Source organism: Vombatus ursinus, unplaced genomic scaffold (genome assembly GCF_900497805.2).
Source record: "Vombatus ursinus unplaced genomic scaffold, bare-nosed wombat genome assembly UNPS02001287.1, whole genome shotgun sequence".
NCBI lineage: Eukaryota > Metazoa > Chordata > Mammalia > Diprotodontia > Vombatidae > Vombatus > Vombatus ursinus.
Window position 1 is genome coordinate 5,676,165 of NW_020941065.1, and position 17,348 is coordinate 5,693,512.

The 17,348-nt window shown below is 44.6% G+C and overlaps 1 protein-coding gene across 1 annotated transcript in view; it reads right to left on the bottom strand.

Moving 5' to 3' along the window:
- FBXO21 (F-box protein 21) overlaps nucleotides 1–17,348 on the bottom strand; it is a 41,908-nt gene that overhangs the window by 23,693 nt on the left and 867 nt on the right. Inside the window, exons 2-5 of the mRNA XM_027863718.1 lie at nucleotides 10,911–11,046; nucleotides 8,268–8,362; nucleotides 2,808–2,929; nucleotides 325–471 (exon numbers count right to left, since the gene is read on the bottom strand). Of these exons, the coding sequence (XP_027719519.1) occupies nucleotides 325–471; nucleotides 2,808–2,929; nucleotides 8,268–8,362; nucleotides 10,911–11,046 (500 nt within the window). The remainder of the gene's footprint in view (nucleotides 1–324; nucleotides 472–2,807; nucleotides 2,930–8,267; nucleotides 8,363–10,910; nucleotides 11,047–17,348) is intronic.

Sequence of the window (17,348 nt, forward strand, 5' to 3'; positions counted from 1 at the left end):
GATTGTACTAAAACCTATGTCTGATTTCCACTGGCTTATTAGAGTTAGCTGGTCAAATAGATAAGAAAATTAATACAAACATGGTAACAGTAGGCACAGAACCTTGAGGAAGAGGAAAAATATATCTGTATATAACATACATGTATATGCATATGTGTTATAGAGGAAGACTTTTGATAACTATTAAACCATCTACAATTAGATATAAAATATCTCAAGACATTTTGATAATGCAGGAAACTTGTTCTACACTTTCCCAGATTAACTCTAAACTCTTCGGTTTTCTTTTACAAAGCAAAACTGGAACTAGAAGCAATTCCACACCTGCCTTGAAGGCCAAGCTGGGGTGGCGACAGTTTTTCCCACGAAGGACTTTGCGAACTTGGTCTGTAATACTCTCGACTTGGGACTGGATGTCTTTGAGGCAGATATCAGCAAGAGGATTGCAGTATTGGTCAATTAACACAGCACCTGAAAATGAATACACAACACAGGCGATGAACCAGAAGCGTCACCAGAAAGCCAGTTTCATCATTACTCATGTCTATAAGCAACTCACTGTATCCCATCAAGACTGCACCACTTTGCTGCATCTCCCCATCAGATACTTCTAAAATTGAGGTTGATTCCTAATGGACTTAATATATGAACTTTTAAGAACTCATGACTGCATGTCAGAAAAGCAACACAAATCTGGGTGATTTATACAGTCTACACACTGAAGATGACAAATGTAGGTGAAAGTGATACAAGATAATACAAGACCTAGGACTCAGCTAATTGTTACTGAAGGAAACGTTCAAAGTAGACCCTGTCTCACCACTTAGCTTCTTCTCTTGCAAAACACAGTCCAATACCTTGATGAACCTAGAAATACTAACACAAACAGTTCTTCAAGAGAAGATGAAACCTCAAATGACACGCTAGACAGTATTTAATGATTTCAAGTGGGAAGCTGAGAAATTTGGAGATATGCCTTCTTCTAATATGGATGCGGAATTAATTTTAACATAACAATCAAGTGAATAAGATTTATTAAGTGCCTAGTGTGTACCAGGCATCGTGTTGTACAATGACTGAAACAAGAAAATTAAAACAAGCATGTGTCTACTCACAGGGAGCAGGAGGCCAACAGCTGATGTTAGGATATGTTTTAAATGATCATAGGGTCTTAGATCAAAGGACCTCAGGGGGCATCTAGTCAAATCCCCAGAGGGGAGAAGTGACTTGTCCTGGGTCACCCAGGTAGAAGGTAGCAAGGCCAGGATATGCCTAGCTCCTCTCACTCCACATCCAGCCTTCTTGCCACCGGACCAGACTATACTCAAATAAACTTCTGTGGGCCTCTCGAATGGGGAATAAAACTGCAGTCTTTCATGTGACAGGTGGCGACACATACCACTATACTAATAAGGATGAGTAATGCTATTAATAAACTTTTTTTAAATAGAAAAAAGCATTACCAAAATTTTCATTACAACATGTTTTATTTTATCAATAGGATTAACTCATGATTATCTGATGATGAGAGGAGACACATAAAAATCCGAAAGGCCAAATAAGCCCAGACGTATGTTCTTTGGGCTCAGAAATGTTTTCTCAAACTTACGGGTATGTAGAAGGTCAGGTGTTCAATGCCTCTGACCCAGTCTATTGTAAGAACCCTGAACAAGACTCCTTGTCTCCAGTCTCTCTTTTCCAACACATCCTTCGCAGAGTTGTCAAAATAACTGAAGGCACTGGTCTAACCATTTCAAAAATCTTCAGTGGCTCCTTATTCCTTCTAGAATAAAACACCAACTCCTGAGCCCAGGGCTGAAGGCCATCCATAACCAGCTGCAGCCTCTTTTTGCAGTCATTCCTCTTATTTTTCCCCCCTTTCACACACTCTTACCTTCCAACCCAAGGGGCCACTTCAAGCGGGAGGCTTTGGTCAACATTCCCTTAGTGCCTGGAATGCACTCCCTCTTCCTCTTTGCCCTTCAAGAATTTGCTTATGTGCCTATGAAGCCTTTCCTAATCCTCCAAAGGAAATCTCTATTCCCTCTACCCCACCACAAAAGTATGATAGGGCACCTATCTGTGTACATACTGCATTTCCCACAGTAGACTATGACCTACCTGAGGGCAAGCACAATTTTTTTTCATCTTTGTATCACCAGGGCTAAAATAGCACTTCCTACATAGCAGGTGCTCACAAATGTTTGTTGAACTGAATGAGAATGCACGGTACTTCAAACAAAATAAAGTCCAACTATATGGACTGAACTCAGAAGGAGGAAGAAAGTCCTAGCCTTCACTATTGTGGCCTGTGCTATCTCCCACCCTCACCACCCCCTTGCAATCAAACTCTTTGGTTTTCACTCCAAGGGTGGTAGGGATGACTACATGGCATAACTTCTCAGACTGATAGTAAGCAGCAGTCTGATTCACTTTTATTTAAGTAAAAGAATAGCTAAAAATGCTCAGCAGAACACAAAAGCAGGATCCCCAGGGAGCAATCAATAAGTGTTCTGGATCTGAGTGTCTGCCACACGCAAAGCACAGCGTCAATAGTCCGCCTTCACTAACGCTCCTTATGGGCAGTATTCGTACAAGATCACTCAATTTCTGCTTGGCTCTTGCCCTCGCATCCTCATCATTCAGGGGCCAAACGGGTGAGGAGAAAATGAAATCACTCATTAAAAGACCTACTGAGCAGAAAGCAAGCAGGCAAATATAGAGACCAGATTTTTGCAATGAAATTTTAAACTTGGCAACAACTCTGGTGGAAAATCCTTTGAAATCATGGAGCACCTCAGACACACCTTCTAGAAATGACTCATGGTCCTCAGGCCGCTGAAGAAATGCCTTCAGATTCTTCAAGATCTTTTGTTGTCGGAGGAAATAAAGAATCTTCTTGGCATAGTATTTCCAGGTCAGAGCTTTCCTAAGGATCCAAGTTTACAAAGAAGTAGGACTGAATTGTGTTTAAAGACTCATTTTAAGACATTTCTTATTAAGCTCATCATAACAAATGGGAAGCTTAGGCTCCATTTCATTCTAAACACACCAAATGTAAGTGCTATTTGGTCCAAGAATACACAGAAAAGTCTTGGAAAAAATCACCCTACAAGTCAATCAATACCACCTTGTATTCTGAGAACTGCTGACCATTATCAAAATATTCCCTTGTGCACCACCTCACTTGCCTCTCACAACTCCACGGTCGGGTAGGGCAGGGATAGCATTGGCCATAGTTGTGATTCTTACATCTGCAAGGTAACATATATTAAATCAGTCAGGCAAGGAGGTGCACAATATAAACCTTCCAGCTTTCAGACTCCTCTGCCCGCACGAAGACTCTGTCAAGAAAAGGGGATGAGAGACAGCTATCCCTCTATGGATAATGGATGCTATCTGCTGGCCTGTGGGCCTCGCCTCAGACAAATGCTTTGCCTTAAAAACTCACTCAGTGCAGATGGACTGAAATCTGCAGATCACAAAAGGCACAGCAACCTCTGTAAAGGACTTTCCAATATTTTGGCACTGCCTTGGACCCATGCCTACTCACTCAAACCACTTCTGTCTCCTACTTTTGCTCCCCAGATCAGGAGACCTGAAGGATGTAAGTAAATGAGGTCAGTGTCCTTCAGTGACACAGGATCTGGGGCTCTTTCCAGAGAACAATTTCTTCTTATAACCATGCTGTGTTCTTTAGTCCAAGACACACAAATTGGTTTTTGCTTTCAGGTCTGTATAATATTGCTTGGGATAGCACTTCTACTTTAAAGAGAAATCAGGATGGAAATAGCAGTATGACCTCTGTTTTCAGCCAAGGTCTAGAATAAGAACATCTCCACAGTCTCCTATATTATATCCCATTGTTGGATATTCAAAAGTGTGCCCCCATTTTTAGCAATTTCAAAATTGTTTTTCTAAAGCAGGGGTACTAAAAAAACTTTTTGGATAAACTATTTGCAGAAGATTATTCTACGCATAATTCACAGGTTTCACCTGACTGTCTGAGGGGCTCATGCCCCAAATGTGGTTGGTTGAGAATTCCATTCTAAAGGGAAATCCTAAATATTTTTCTCCTTTACAAAATCCCAGCAACTCTGGAGCAAAAAAATCTTTTCATAAACACACCAAAGCATGTGATCTACTCATCCTTTTAAACATTCTGAAAATGAATCTTTATCATGGAAAACAATTTACAAAGCAGGATGAGAAACAAGTGATGAAAGCCCTTTCTCCTCCCGCTCAATCAAAAGTCTGCATAAAGCAGACAGGCTGCTCCTCAGCAGGCACCTGAACCAAAGTAAAAACTTGACCACCGTTTCCCTATGAAAAATCCCCAAAGCAGCAGAGAAGACCAACTAAGTCAAATCAGAGAACAGAACAGCTGTGCCAAAGGCCAGGCAAAAATGTGTTAAAAATTTTAATAATTTATAAAACATTTTTGAGTCAGGACAGTTTAAGGGTTCCCCTAATCAGTATAAAAAGGAGACTTGGAATTGCATTCTGGCTCTGACACCATGTGACAAGAAATAAGTTACTTCACCTCCTGACCCTCAGTTTTCTTATTTGTAAACTGAGGACAATTAAAATTGTACTACTGATGTTTTAGGGATTTGTGGTAAGGAAGGTGCTTTGTAAAGTTTGAAGAAATGGGTGTTACTATGATCACATTAAGCTCCACTAACACATTCATATGATTCAAAACTTTATAACATTTCAAGAACATAAATCAAGGCACATTTTAATTTTATTTATTAGGATCAATCTTTCGGACATAAAAACTAACTCAGTTATTTGCCCAGAGATATCAAATGGCAATTTGCCTATAAAGTTGGCCACAAGAGCTATCAGCACCAGAGGACTAGGTGTTATCTCCCTTCTGGCATGCATGGGGGGCGAAGGGAATTCTTTCGTGACTTGCACAGTGTGTACAATGTTAATCCTTTTGCTTGGCCAAATAAAAATCTATCTGCTATCAAAGGGCAGGTTGGCTCTCCTCCTTCAAGAGGACGTAAAAAGTTTCCAGGAACTCGTCCCCACTCTCCAGGCAAACAGGGGAACTGAATGAAGTGCTCCTTAAACAAAGTGGAAGAACAGCTTCACGAAGGTTCGAACGGGCCAAGCTTCCAGGAGGCACGTACGGACGATGCAGGGCCGAGGAACAGTAACGTGAAACAATGACAACAGAATGATAACATAAAGGAAAACAAGACGGACAGACACCAAGACTCGCTCAGTGGAAACACCGATCTCGGTTCCAGAAGACTGAGGGTGCCACCCCCTTTCCCTCCTCTCAGCATACTGAAGGGGATGTTGTCAGAGGTGGCCAATGTGTTGGTTTTACTTAAGTTTGTTTTGTTGCACAAGAGGCTATAGTGACTGGGAGGTGGGAGGTGGGGAGAGGAAAAGAGTTCTGGAGAAGTAATGATTTTTAAAACTCAGTAAAATATTTTTTAAAGGGCTTCAAGGTAAAAACAAAAATCATTAGAGACAGAAGGAAATCCTTGCATGATACTGAAGAAGAGAGTGAAGAAGGACCACGAGACACTAAGAGCTAAGTAGCCGGCCTGAGGTTCTTTACATGGAGAGATGACCTGGGCCCCTGGTGGAAGCAGCTGCTTGTGCACAGAGGAAGGATGCCCACAGGAGCCATCGAGTGATAGATCCTTCAGGAAGAAGAGGTGAGGGGTGGTAGTTGGTGACTGCCTGGTGAGGGGCACCCAAAGCCAGCACTAAGAAAACTCTGCTGGGTTCCTACAGCATCAAGTCAGCATGAGACCGAGAACCTCCTGAGGCCTGTCCCACCTGAAAACCATTGCCCGGGACCAGGGGTGGGGAACCTGCAGCCTCAAGGACTCTTACTGAATCCAAACTTCACAGAACTACCATTTGTTCTGTGAAACTTGGACTCAGTTAAAAGGCTGTACCCAAGGACCTAGAAGGCCACATGCAGCCTCGAGGCTCTTGGCCCAGGACCATTAATCAAGGCAGAGGATGATGATAATGGGGGATGGGAAGAAGGCAGAACTACTCAACTATTATTCTGTGTCCACTTTCCTTACCAAGGAGAACAATCCTGGGATTTGAAGACCCAGAGCCAAAACCTTGACACTTGAGATAACTGAATGAGCTAGAAAGGGAATGTTGAGTTGGTGCTGACAGCTCAGCCGAACTAGGTCCCAGGCCACCGTGCAGGCGGCTGTGACGGCAGAACCACAGTCAGTGACCTCTGAAAGAATGTGGCAGACAGAAGAGGGGCAGGAGGAACGGAGAGGAAGAGATGCCACAATTTCCCCAGAAGGTACACCAGGAAACTCCAGGCCAATGAGCTTGACTTAGATTCCTGACCAAATTCTAGATGATTAAAGGGATGGCATGATCATTAAAAAGAGTGAAGCACAGCTTCACCGATACTCTGTGATGCCAGAAGCTTCGTTTCCTTGTTGGAAGGTTATTAGACTTATAGATGAATGTGGAGGATAGGGCCTCCCTTGACCTCAGCAAACATCCTATATTAACCCTGAGGGTATGATGGAACAATGTGGGTTCAACGTATTGGGAAGGTAGATTCAGGCCTACCTAAATGACCACATCCAAGGGTGGACATTAACAGTGATCTGACAATAAGAATGGGGGGCTCCGATGGAGGGATCCACCCATGCTTAGCCGTGTGAGGTCTGACATCTTGGTCAGTGCCTTAGAGGAAGTCACAGATGGCAAACGTCCAATTGGCAAAGGTAGAAAGCTGAGAAGGAGAGGTGACACCCTGGGTAGTTAGCAAAAAGTCTCAATTGGCTAGATAGATGGGTAGAATATAACAAGATTAAATTTAATAAAAAGGAATATAGATATAAAATTTATACTTAGCTTAAAAAAAGTCAGCTTCCGAAATACAAAATGGGGGTGGCACGGTTAAACGAACAAAAATCTGGGACTTCGGTGAGCTGCAATGTCAACAAGTCCCCAAGTCTCGAACTTGGATTCTTGACAAAATTCTGAAATGCGAGGTGATAGCTCTATCTTACTCTGCCTGGTCGTACCAGGAGTGTTGTGTTTAGTTTTGGGAAACACACTGCAATAAAGACCTACTGGCAAGCATCCAGAGGGTGACCAGGGTGGGGACAGGACTGGGCCACACTCTGAACAGGACTGGGGATGTTTAACCTGGAGAAGAAAAGAGTTGAGGAAGGGCTGCATTATAGAATCGAGAAGAAACACAAATACTAAGGACCGGCAAGAAGCCAGCAAATCCTTGCAGCCCACTGGAAGGCAGGGGCTATAGTTGGGTGGAGAGGCAAATGATGAAGCAGGACTAGCACAAGAGGGAGCCATGACAGGGAAGGGTAACTTATAGCTGCTCAAAAAGCTTCTGTGGCTGCCTACTAGCGCTAGGATAAAATACATACCCAGAGGCATTCAAAGCTAAACCCCAAACTCTGGTTCCCACTTTCCTTTCCAGGTTTATTCCACATCTCTCCCTTTCCTGCACTTTGTGCTCTGGCCTCCTGGCTGGTTCCCAATCTTGACGGTCCACCTCGAGCCTGGGCTGCCTGAGCCACTCACCTCCACCTCTTAGAATGCCGACCTTGCCAGGGCTCTCTGAGGGGACCTGTGATGCTTTTCCTGATCCTAACAGCAGCTGTTGGCGCCCTCACCCTTCTGAAACTTCCCCGTACGGCCTGCTCTGGGGGTCGTATCCCCACTGTAAATCACCAACTTCCCGAGGGTGAGATCGTCTCATTTTGTCTCTATTCTCAGCACCCAGGGTGAGGCCTTGCCCAAGCACGGACTTAAAAGACATCCACTGAACTGAACTGCGTTTGAAGGGCTGCCACAGAGCAGGGTCTGCGACCAGAGACAAAATTAGACAGATGGATGAAGCCAAAGGGAGGCAGGGTTATGCTCAGGGTAAACAAAGCGTCCTGACAACCAGAGGTCCCCAGAAGGAGAGGGAGCTGCCTCCACTGTGTTCTCCCTCTCCCTGCAAATCTTCAAGTGAACACTTGACTGACCATTTGTTTGGGATGGGTCACATGTGAGCTGGATTAAATGGAATCTCAGGTCACCTCCAATTCTGTGATTTTACTCTTTTTTTAAAGAGGCAATTGGGGTTAAGTGACTTGCCCAGGGTCACACAGTGAATAAGTGTCTGAGGCTGGATTTGAACTCAGGTCTCCCTGACTCCAGGGCTGGTGCTCTATCCACTGTGCCACCTAGCTGCCCCCCCAACCTCTTTTTAAACAAAAAGGGCCATCCCGCTGACTTACCTTCCTTCCATATTAAGGATGGACATCAGTTCATCCTCAAAAAAATGTCCCGGGCACCCAAGGTCCTCAATGTCACTGAAGCCATTACAAGGGACCTAGGAAAGGAACAGATGCAGACAAGCAGGACTGAACCACAATCTGATTTTGGCATTAGCACAAAAACTGAAGTTTCTTTTATCGAAAACAAAGTTGCCTCACTTTTACTAATGTGGGTGAGACTGCCACGGTGGTTTTCTCTTATCTTGAAATATCAAAACAGGCATGTGATGCCATGATGGGAGGGTGAACAATCACCAAGCCCATGATGATGTATGACTCAATCAGGGTCTCAAAGAGAAGTGAAGGTTTAAATGTTAGCCTCCAGCTATTTTAGGGTGCTGTTAGCGGGCCTCCCACAAGATTGGGCCCTCTAAAGACTCCCGATTCATAGCACCTAGTGTCTATGGCTGCTCTCTTCAGGAATTGTTTTTAAAGAGAGCAAAAAAAAATAAAGGTCAATCTTTGAGAAAAAAAAAAGACACTGAGAATGTGAGACAGAAGCAGGAGCTTTAGCCAAATTAAGCACCAGCCCTGGTCCACTCCCAAGCTGCATTCCCGCTGCTAATTCACTTACCTTAGATACAATAACACTTAAGCAGAGGGGTCTGGGGAAATGGGGATGGTGAGTTATAAAAACAGGCCGCTGTCTGCTCAGGGGATAGCTGTCTGACTACAGAGGGGGAAACCGGTAGCTAAAATAGTCAATGACATCTAAATCAACATATTTATTAATTGCAATGAAGTACAAGGCCCTGCACTAGGTACTGCTACAATACTAGGAATAAAATGAGATTTTAAAAGTATAAATCTTATGGGTTTTCTTCTAATTTCAGGGAAAGTTCCAGTCAAACTGATTTTGTGCATAAACTACATACTCTCATGTTACACTGCATAAAGTAATATAAGCTACATTATAGAAACAATTTTGTACAGTCCCTGAAATATCTCAGTGAGATGTTCGCTATCCATAAAACAACTCCCTTAACTTTATTTTCTATTTCAAACCTTTATGAGAATCTTGAAATCATAAAGGATTTGTAATTTCTGAGGAATTCCCAATGTGGGATCTCACACTACCCACACAGCTTGCAACCCACTGATAGCTTGGCAAATCCTAAAAAAATTTGCTAAGACACCGAATGTCAAGGGATTTGACCAACATCATATAGCTAATGGCAGAGGCAGGATTCAAACTCAGGTTTTTCTGTCCTTAAGACCAGTCAGCTCATTATCCCCTATGGTATATGTCCTCATGAAGAATCTTGAAACCATCCTCAATTTACTAATTCTAAGTCAGAAAAAAAGAAGTTGGGTGTCAATAAAGTTACAATACTCAAATTAAACAAAGAATGACCACTTTTGTAAGCCAAAACCCTCAAATGAATCTATCTTTGAAAAATTTTTTTTGTAGGGGACAAACCTACAGAGAAAAGATTTTAGGGGAAGGGAAAGGAGAGAGATACAGGGGAAATTTAGGGAATGGAAACACAAAAGTTATCAAACAAATTTACTTTTTAAAAAGAGAAAGAGGATACCCACATACAATGTGAATACATTGATCTATATGCACATGAATATATATATATATATATATATATATATGTATATTTCCCTCCACCTATACACACACAGACACATATTTTTTATAGTAGGCTAAGTTATTTGGTGATGAATTCTTTGCCCAGGGTAATCTGGGAAACAAAGAACAATCCAAAATGGTAGTGTATCCTGAGAGGGGGTTAAGGCCCCTGCTCTCCACTGCCTGCTCAGACCACATCTCCAGCACCCTTTTCACTGAAGGGACTGGAGATGACGCCACATGAGGCACAGGGAATGGGGAGTTTGACTGTAAGGAAGTGTAGGGAAAGAGATAGGAGAGCCATCTTTAAAAGTCTTTGAAGGGCTGCCATGTGGAAAAGGGACTGGACCTGTTCTGCTTGCTCCCACTGGATTCTTTATCCAAAAAGTACCTGAGCTAATAATATTTTCTCTTTTCACTGAAGTACTCAATAATCAGAAGAGGAAAAATTGCAATCTCTATTATGTGGTATTTATTGTCCTTGTATCTATCTGAACTAAAGCTAATGGTTTTCTTTCTTTCTTTATTTTTGTGAGGCAATTGGGGTTAAGAGACTTGCCCAGTCACACACAGCTAGTAAGTGTGAAGTGTCTGAGGCCAGATTTGAACTCAGGTCCTCCTGACTTCAGGGCCAGTGCTCTATCCACTGTGCCACCTAGCTGCCCCTAAAGCTAATGGTTTTCATTGTTATTTAACGGTATCTACTCTTTTTTTTTTCTTCTGCATATATGAGAATAAAGAAGTATCTTACTTCATTAAAAAAAAAAAGCCAAGGACACCAAGAGGAAGTTGGAGGCAAATTTAGGCTTAACGAATTATTCCTAATCACGGAACCTGTCCTGATGGGGGTGTCTTAGAAAGCCGTGGGCTCCCCTCCCCACCCGAGGAGGTCTCCCAGCAGAGACTGGACGACCACATATTTCCCACTGGGGCCCAGAATGGAGACAGCCTGAATGGCACGAGGAGTAGCCAGAGGCAGCGGCAGGCCCTACGCACACACTGAGGGCTGTGTCACAGGTCCTTACGTGCTCCGAAAAGAACCGCTTAGAGAAGGAGGCGACCATCCTCCGGGCTTCCAGGCCCGCACTCTGCCGAGCTTTGTATTCCTCCAGCCAGTTCACGCCCTCGGTGTGAGTGTAGTACTTCAGGAGGGAGGGCCACCTACAAAAGAAAGGTGGGGCATCTGGAAGTTCCAGGGCACGTGCAGTGGGCAGGCTAGGGGCAAAGACACCACATGATAAAGCAGTAATTTATAGGACAATCCCCTTGCCTCCCCCCCAGATGCTTTAGAGAACAAGAATGTGACCGGTCTTTATTTTATCAATCAATCAATCAATCAACATTTATTAAGCACTGCCAATATGCCAGGCACTGTATTAATCCATGGGGATACAAAAAGGCAAAAAACAGTCCCTGCCCTCAAGGAATTTACAATCTAATCGGGGAGACAACAAACACATATGTACAAACAAGCTCTACACAGGATCAATGGGAAATAATTAACAGAGGGAAGGCCCTGGAATTAAGAGGGGTCTGCGAAGTTCTCCTGCAGAAGGTGAGATTTTGGCTGGTACTTAAAGGACGTCAGAGAGGTCAGGAGTCAGAACTGAGGAGAGACAGTGTTCCAGGCATGGGAAACTGCCAGAGAAAATGCCCAGAGCTGTGAGTATCTTGTTTGAGGAACAGCCAGGAGTGCACGTTGGGCAGTAAGATACAAGAAGACGGAAAGGTGGGAGGGGGCAGGTTTATAAATATTTTGGCTTTGAACGCCAAAGAGAACATTTTGTATTTGATCCTGGAGGCAGCAGGGAGCCATTGCAGTTTACTGAGTGGGGGTGACATGATCAGACGCTCCCTTTAGGAAAATCACTTTAGGGGCTGAATGGATACTTGAGGCAGGTAGACTGACCAGCAGACTGGTGCCACAGTCCACGTGTGAGGTGATCAAGGACTGTACCTGCATGGGGGCAGTATCAGAGGAGAGAAGGGGGTGTATTTGAGAGATGGTGCCAAGGTGAAATCAACAGGCCTTGGGAACAGTCTGGATATGGGGATGGGGTGAGAGAGTGAAGAGTACAGGAGGACTGCTGGGTTGTGAGCCCAAGGGATGGGAGGATGGTGACGCCTTCAACAGTAATAGGGAAGGAAGGGGTGGGGAGGATGTTTGGGCGGGGGATGGGGGGATGATGAGTTTTGTTTTGGACATGGAGAGTTTAAGATGTCCAGTGGACATAGTGGACATCCAGTTCAAAAAGATCTGAAAGGCAGTTGGAGATGCAAGATTGGAGGTCAGCAGAGAGGTCAGGGCAGGACAGGTGGATTTGAGAATCATCAGCATACAGGCGGTAGTTCAGTCCATGGAGCTGATGGGATCACTGAGCGAGGTGGCATAAAGGGAGGAGAGGAGAGGGTCTAGGACAGAACTTTGATCAGACAGTGTGTTCTGGGGCAGGATCCAGCAGAGGAGATTAAGAAGAGAACCAGTAGAGGGGCGTGTCCCAAAAACCTACTGAAGAACATAGCCAGGAGAAGAGCGTGACTGACAGTGTCAGAGGCTGCCGAGAAGTCAAGGAGAACAAGACCGAGAAAAGGCCACTGGAGGAGGAGGGGAGAGACATGGGCATGTTTGGAGGCAGTAGGCAATGAGGCAGTGGACATGGAGAGATTGATAATACAAGGTCCTGCGTCGTTAGATTACGCAGTGGCTTTAGCAAACACAAACTGAACTAGTCCCTGGCCTAGTGAGGCTTCCAGTGTGAGGGAAGAGAGACCAGATGGGCATATTTTGGAAACTGAAAACCTACAGATGGGCGGCGGGCCAGGTAAAGCCTCTGGGAGTGGTCAGACACGAGAAGACGAGCTCCTTTTGGAGGGAGTGGACGAGGGAAGTTATGGACAAGCAGGGTCAGTGCACAGACAAGAAGCTTTTCATTAAATTTAGTCATTAAGCATCTGCTACAGTGCAGTGTCTTAAGGACTAAGAATTTTTTATGGCAGTTCCTACCCTGGAGGAGCTCAAATTTTATCAGGGCAAGAAGAGTTCTTAATCTGGATCCTATGAACTTGGCTACCTTTTTTTTTTTAATACTTTAATAAGTGCATTTCAATATAATTGGCTTCTTTGTATGGATTTTATTCTATGCATTTAAGAATATGATTCTGAGAAACGGTCCATATGCTTCAGCAGATTGCCACGATCCCAGTAAAGTGCTCAAGAAACCCTGGCCTAGGGAGATGTAGACGCATTCATCTTCTGGGGAGAGTGGGCCGGGGACAAAGGAGAGATCCAGGAAAAACTGAGGAAGAGAATCCTTGAACGCAGTAGACAGAGGCTGAGCGGGGCCTCAGGAAGACGAGGATTCTCAAGGACAGGCACAAAGAAGGGGTTGTGTCAGGTGTACGTGTCTCCTGCACAAATGTGCGAGGCGGGGGACTGCAGGCTGTGCGTCTGGGGAAAAGCTGAGCCAGAACACGCGGTATCTCAACAAGATAAGGTAAACATCCTGGAAAGCTTAGTTGGAACCAGACTACGGAGGGCTAAGGTGACTTTGAGTAAGGCAGTGGACACGGTCAGAACGAGGCCTTGTGAATATCACTCTGGCAGCTTCCACTCTTCCACATGGGAAGGATGGCCTGGAGCAGGACGGACGGGAGGAAAGGAAACCAGGCAGGAGGATGTCACAATGGTCCAGATGAGAGGTGATGGGCGTCTAAATATGGATGGTGGCAGTGCGAGTGGAGAGAAGGGGACAGAGGTACTACATAGGGAGAATCACGAGGACTTTGGTGGTTGGTGGTTTGGTGAAGAAGGAAGGTCCAAAGGTTCTGAGCCTCAAGGACTGAGAAAGTGGTCGTACTAAGCAACAGAAATAGGCCCTCCCTCCTGATAGGTTGAGGGATGGGGTTTGAGAGAATACAGCTAGGACTGGAGCCCAGATCTCCTGACTCAGGTCAATGTTCTTTCCACAACTGCCAAAAAAAATTCTTAGTCCTTAAGACACTGCACTGTAGCAGATGCTTAATGACTAGATTTAATCAAAAGCTTCTTTCCTGTGCACTGACCCTGCCTGTCCACAACTTCCCTTGTTGTCCACTCCCTCCAAAAGGAGCTCATCTTCTCATGTCTGACCTATTTTGTATGTGAGGGCAGGGCAGGGGAGGAGTGGAAGGAGAGGATTCATTTAGTTTTGGGCATACTGAATTTGAGGTGCTGGCAGGACGTCCTGGTGGAAATGCCTGGCAGGCACTTGGAGATGTGGAACTAGGAACTATGAAAAGTAGAGAAAGAAACAATTTTTTTATTTACTAGTTCTCCTAGATTCTTTTTCTTTTTTTTGGCTAGGCAATGGGGTTAAGTGACTTGCCCAGGGTCACACAGCTAGTAAGTGTTATGTGTCTGAAGCCACATTTGAACTCAGGTCCTCCTGAATCCAGGGCCAATTCTCTATCTACTGCGCCACCTAGCTGCCCCCGTAGTTCTCCTAGATTCTTGAAGGCTACTCAGCAAACCAATCTAGCAATCAACAAGCACTGGGCAAACTCAAGTAGGTTCTGACCAAATGGAAAGTCCTGGTGCCAGACAATGGTGGTTGTTATCTCAAGACCAGAATAGGTAAATAACAAGACTCATTCCCAGCAGGTTAGCCACTTTAGATATAGTGACCCATGAAATGAAGAAACAGAAATGGTGTTCCATTATGTAACAATGATGGTAGAAAAAGGAGCCTGTGATGAAAAGAAGCTCAGGTCCCAGATCGTCAAGTAAATAAGCTGCTAATCTTCCCCACATGCCATCTCTGCCCAATGACCAATGAGTGGGTACGCTACTCAAAGAACAGAACCACATCCATGTTGACATTCTCAGTTGTCAATGAAGTCAGAAGACAAAGAAATTGTAACCAAAGAAATGATACTTAGGAAAAGCATGAAACTCATCCACGAATCACGATGTTGGAGGTGAGGAGGGAAGGCACATGGACAAAGGTAAGGCTAGCAGGGAAGACAGACCATCAATGCTGAGGTTTCTCCAAGGATCATGGTGGGGCAGGACTATTGGAGAGAAGAGCAAATGGAGAGGAAGGGACCAGCTGGCATTCCCACAGCTGCCAGTGGATGGCAGAGCTAGGACTGGAGCCCAGATCTCCTGACTCAGGTCAATGTTCTTTCTACTACACCAGCCACCTCACTTCTAGTTCCCTCCTTCCCCATATCTTGCCCATCAGGGCCATGCCTGGGAAAGATGCCACGGTCTAGTGCAAATCAATCGCAATCCCTGCCCAATAATATTGCACAGGTAAAAGTAAACATGATGGGTGGCCTTGAACAGGAAAAAGCAGGTCTCTGGATTCTGCACTCCACTCAGATGTCACCCCCTCAGTGACCCCTCTCATTCTCACCAAATGCTCTGACAGCACTCTGTGTGGGTGTCTCCTTTGCTACTATCCTCAGCATCTGGTGTATGCATGTGCCCAGCAGAATGAGCTCCTGGAGGGTGTCATTTTTGTCCCTGGCTCCCATCACTTGGCACATCCCTTTATACAAAGTAACCTTTGAATAAATGTTCCTTCAATTTAAATGGATTTAGAGCTGGAAGGGACATTCAAGATCACCCAGTTCAACTAGCTTATTTGACAAAATTGGAAACATGCTGGGAATGGCTAAGTTCTCTGGAGAAGGGAAACTGAACAAGGCATGAGCCGAGGGAGTCAACCCACCACCCACCCTTAACCCGGACAGCTTCTTGCCTTTCCTAGGGAAGGGGGCAGGACTAGAGCAGAAAAGCATGGGAGCCACGCCACCAAACTTTGTGGAGGGAGGGGGCTTAGGAGCATGTGAGGCCAGTACATGGGGGACTGAATGGAGGGGTCTTCTTGGAAGTGGGCCCAGATGGGGGGTGGGCAACACTGAAGAGCAATCACAGGATCTTAGACAGAGCTAGAAGGAACCTCTGAGGCTTTCTGGTACAACCCTCTCATTTTACAAAAGAGGACAGTGAAATTCAGGGAGCAAACAGCGGAGTCAGGATTTGAAACTGGCTCCTCTGACTCCAAATTCAGCACTAGCGAGCTCTGGCCTCATCTTTGAGGGAGGGGGGCCCGGCTGCTGAGGGCCGAGGAACAGGGCTGAGGGATGGGGTTTGAGAGAATACAGGATCACAGATTTAGCGCTGGAAGGAACTTGAAATGTAACTCAGTTCAACTCCCTCATTTTGCAGACGAGGAAAGTGAAATTCAGTTTTGGTGACTTGCCCCAAATCACACAGCTAGGAACGAGCAAAGCTGCGATTTGGACCCAGGTCCTCCGACACCAAACCTTGTACTTTTTCCACCGTACAAGAGAGACAGCTAGGCGGCAACAATGGAGCAGAGCAAGTGCTCGACTTGGGAGTCTGGAAGACCTGATGCCCAATGCTACTTCTGCCATTTATTTATAGCTGTGTGACCCTGGGCATCCCAAAGCCTCTCCCAGCCTCAGTTTACTAAATTGTTAAATGGCAGTAATAACAGTACCTCCCCAACTTAAAACCTCACTAAAGGGCTGTAGTGAGGACCAGATGAAACAGCATATGTAAAGCACTATATAAATCCCAGCTAATTACGACAATTAAATTAGATAATATACAGGTAATACGAAGCAGCCAGAGTTGCTCAGTGGACAAGAACTAGGCCTGGAGTCTACAAGTTCAGGTCAGCCTCAGAAACTTCCCAGCTATGTGACCCTGGGCATGTCACTTAGCCCTGTTTGCCTCAGTTTCCTCATCTGTAAAATGATCTGGAGAAGGAAGTGGCAAACCAATCCAGTGCCTTTGGCAAGAAAACCCCAAATGAAGAATCAGACATGACTGAAATGACTGAACAACAAAAAAAGGTGACACAGAGATAATTACAATATATATAGATAACATAGGTAATATAGAGATAATATAGGTAAAATATATGCTAGTTATGATCTAATGAAATGACAAGTAAAGTGCTTTTCAAAATAATAGCTTAAAGTGTGTGACTCCAGGCAAATTACTTAACCTTTGTCTTGCCTCAGTCCCCTCAACTGTAAAGGAACAGCTAAGGTTCATAACCATAATACTAGCTAACATTTATATAGTGCCTACTATGATCTAGGCACTGGGCTAAGAGCCCTACAACTATTATCTAATGTGATTCTCACAACAACCTGGGAGGTAGGTGTTATTACTATCCCCATTTTGCAGATGAGGAAACTGACGTAAAGGTTAAGTGCCTTGTCCAGGGTTATTTCTGAGGCTTCATTTGAACTCAAGTCTTCCTGACTTCAGGAAGAAAGTAATAATAATGATGATGATGACAGTATCCGCCTCCCAGGGTTGTTGTGAAGATTAAATGGGGGTAATATACCTAAAGCAAGCCTTAAAGAGCTATATACATGCTAGTTATTATCATCATGCTGCTTGTGAGTAGGGTGTTCTGTGTTTCTTTTTGCTTTTTTTT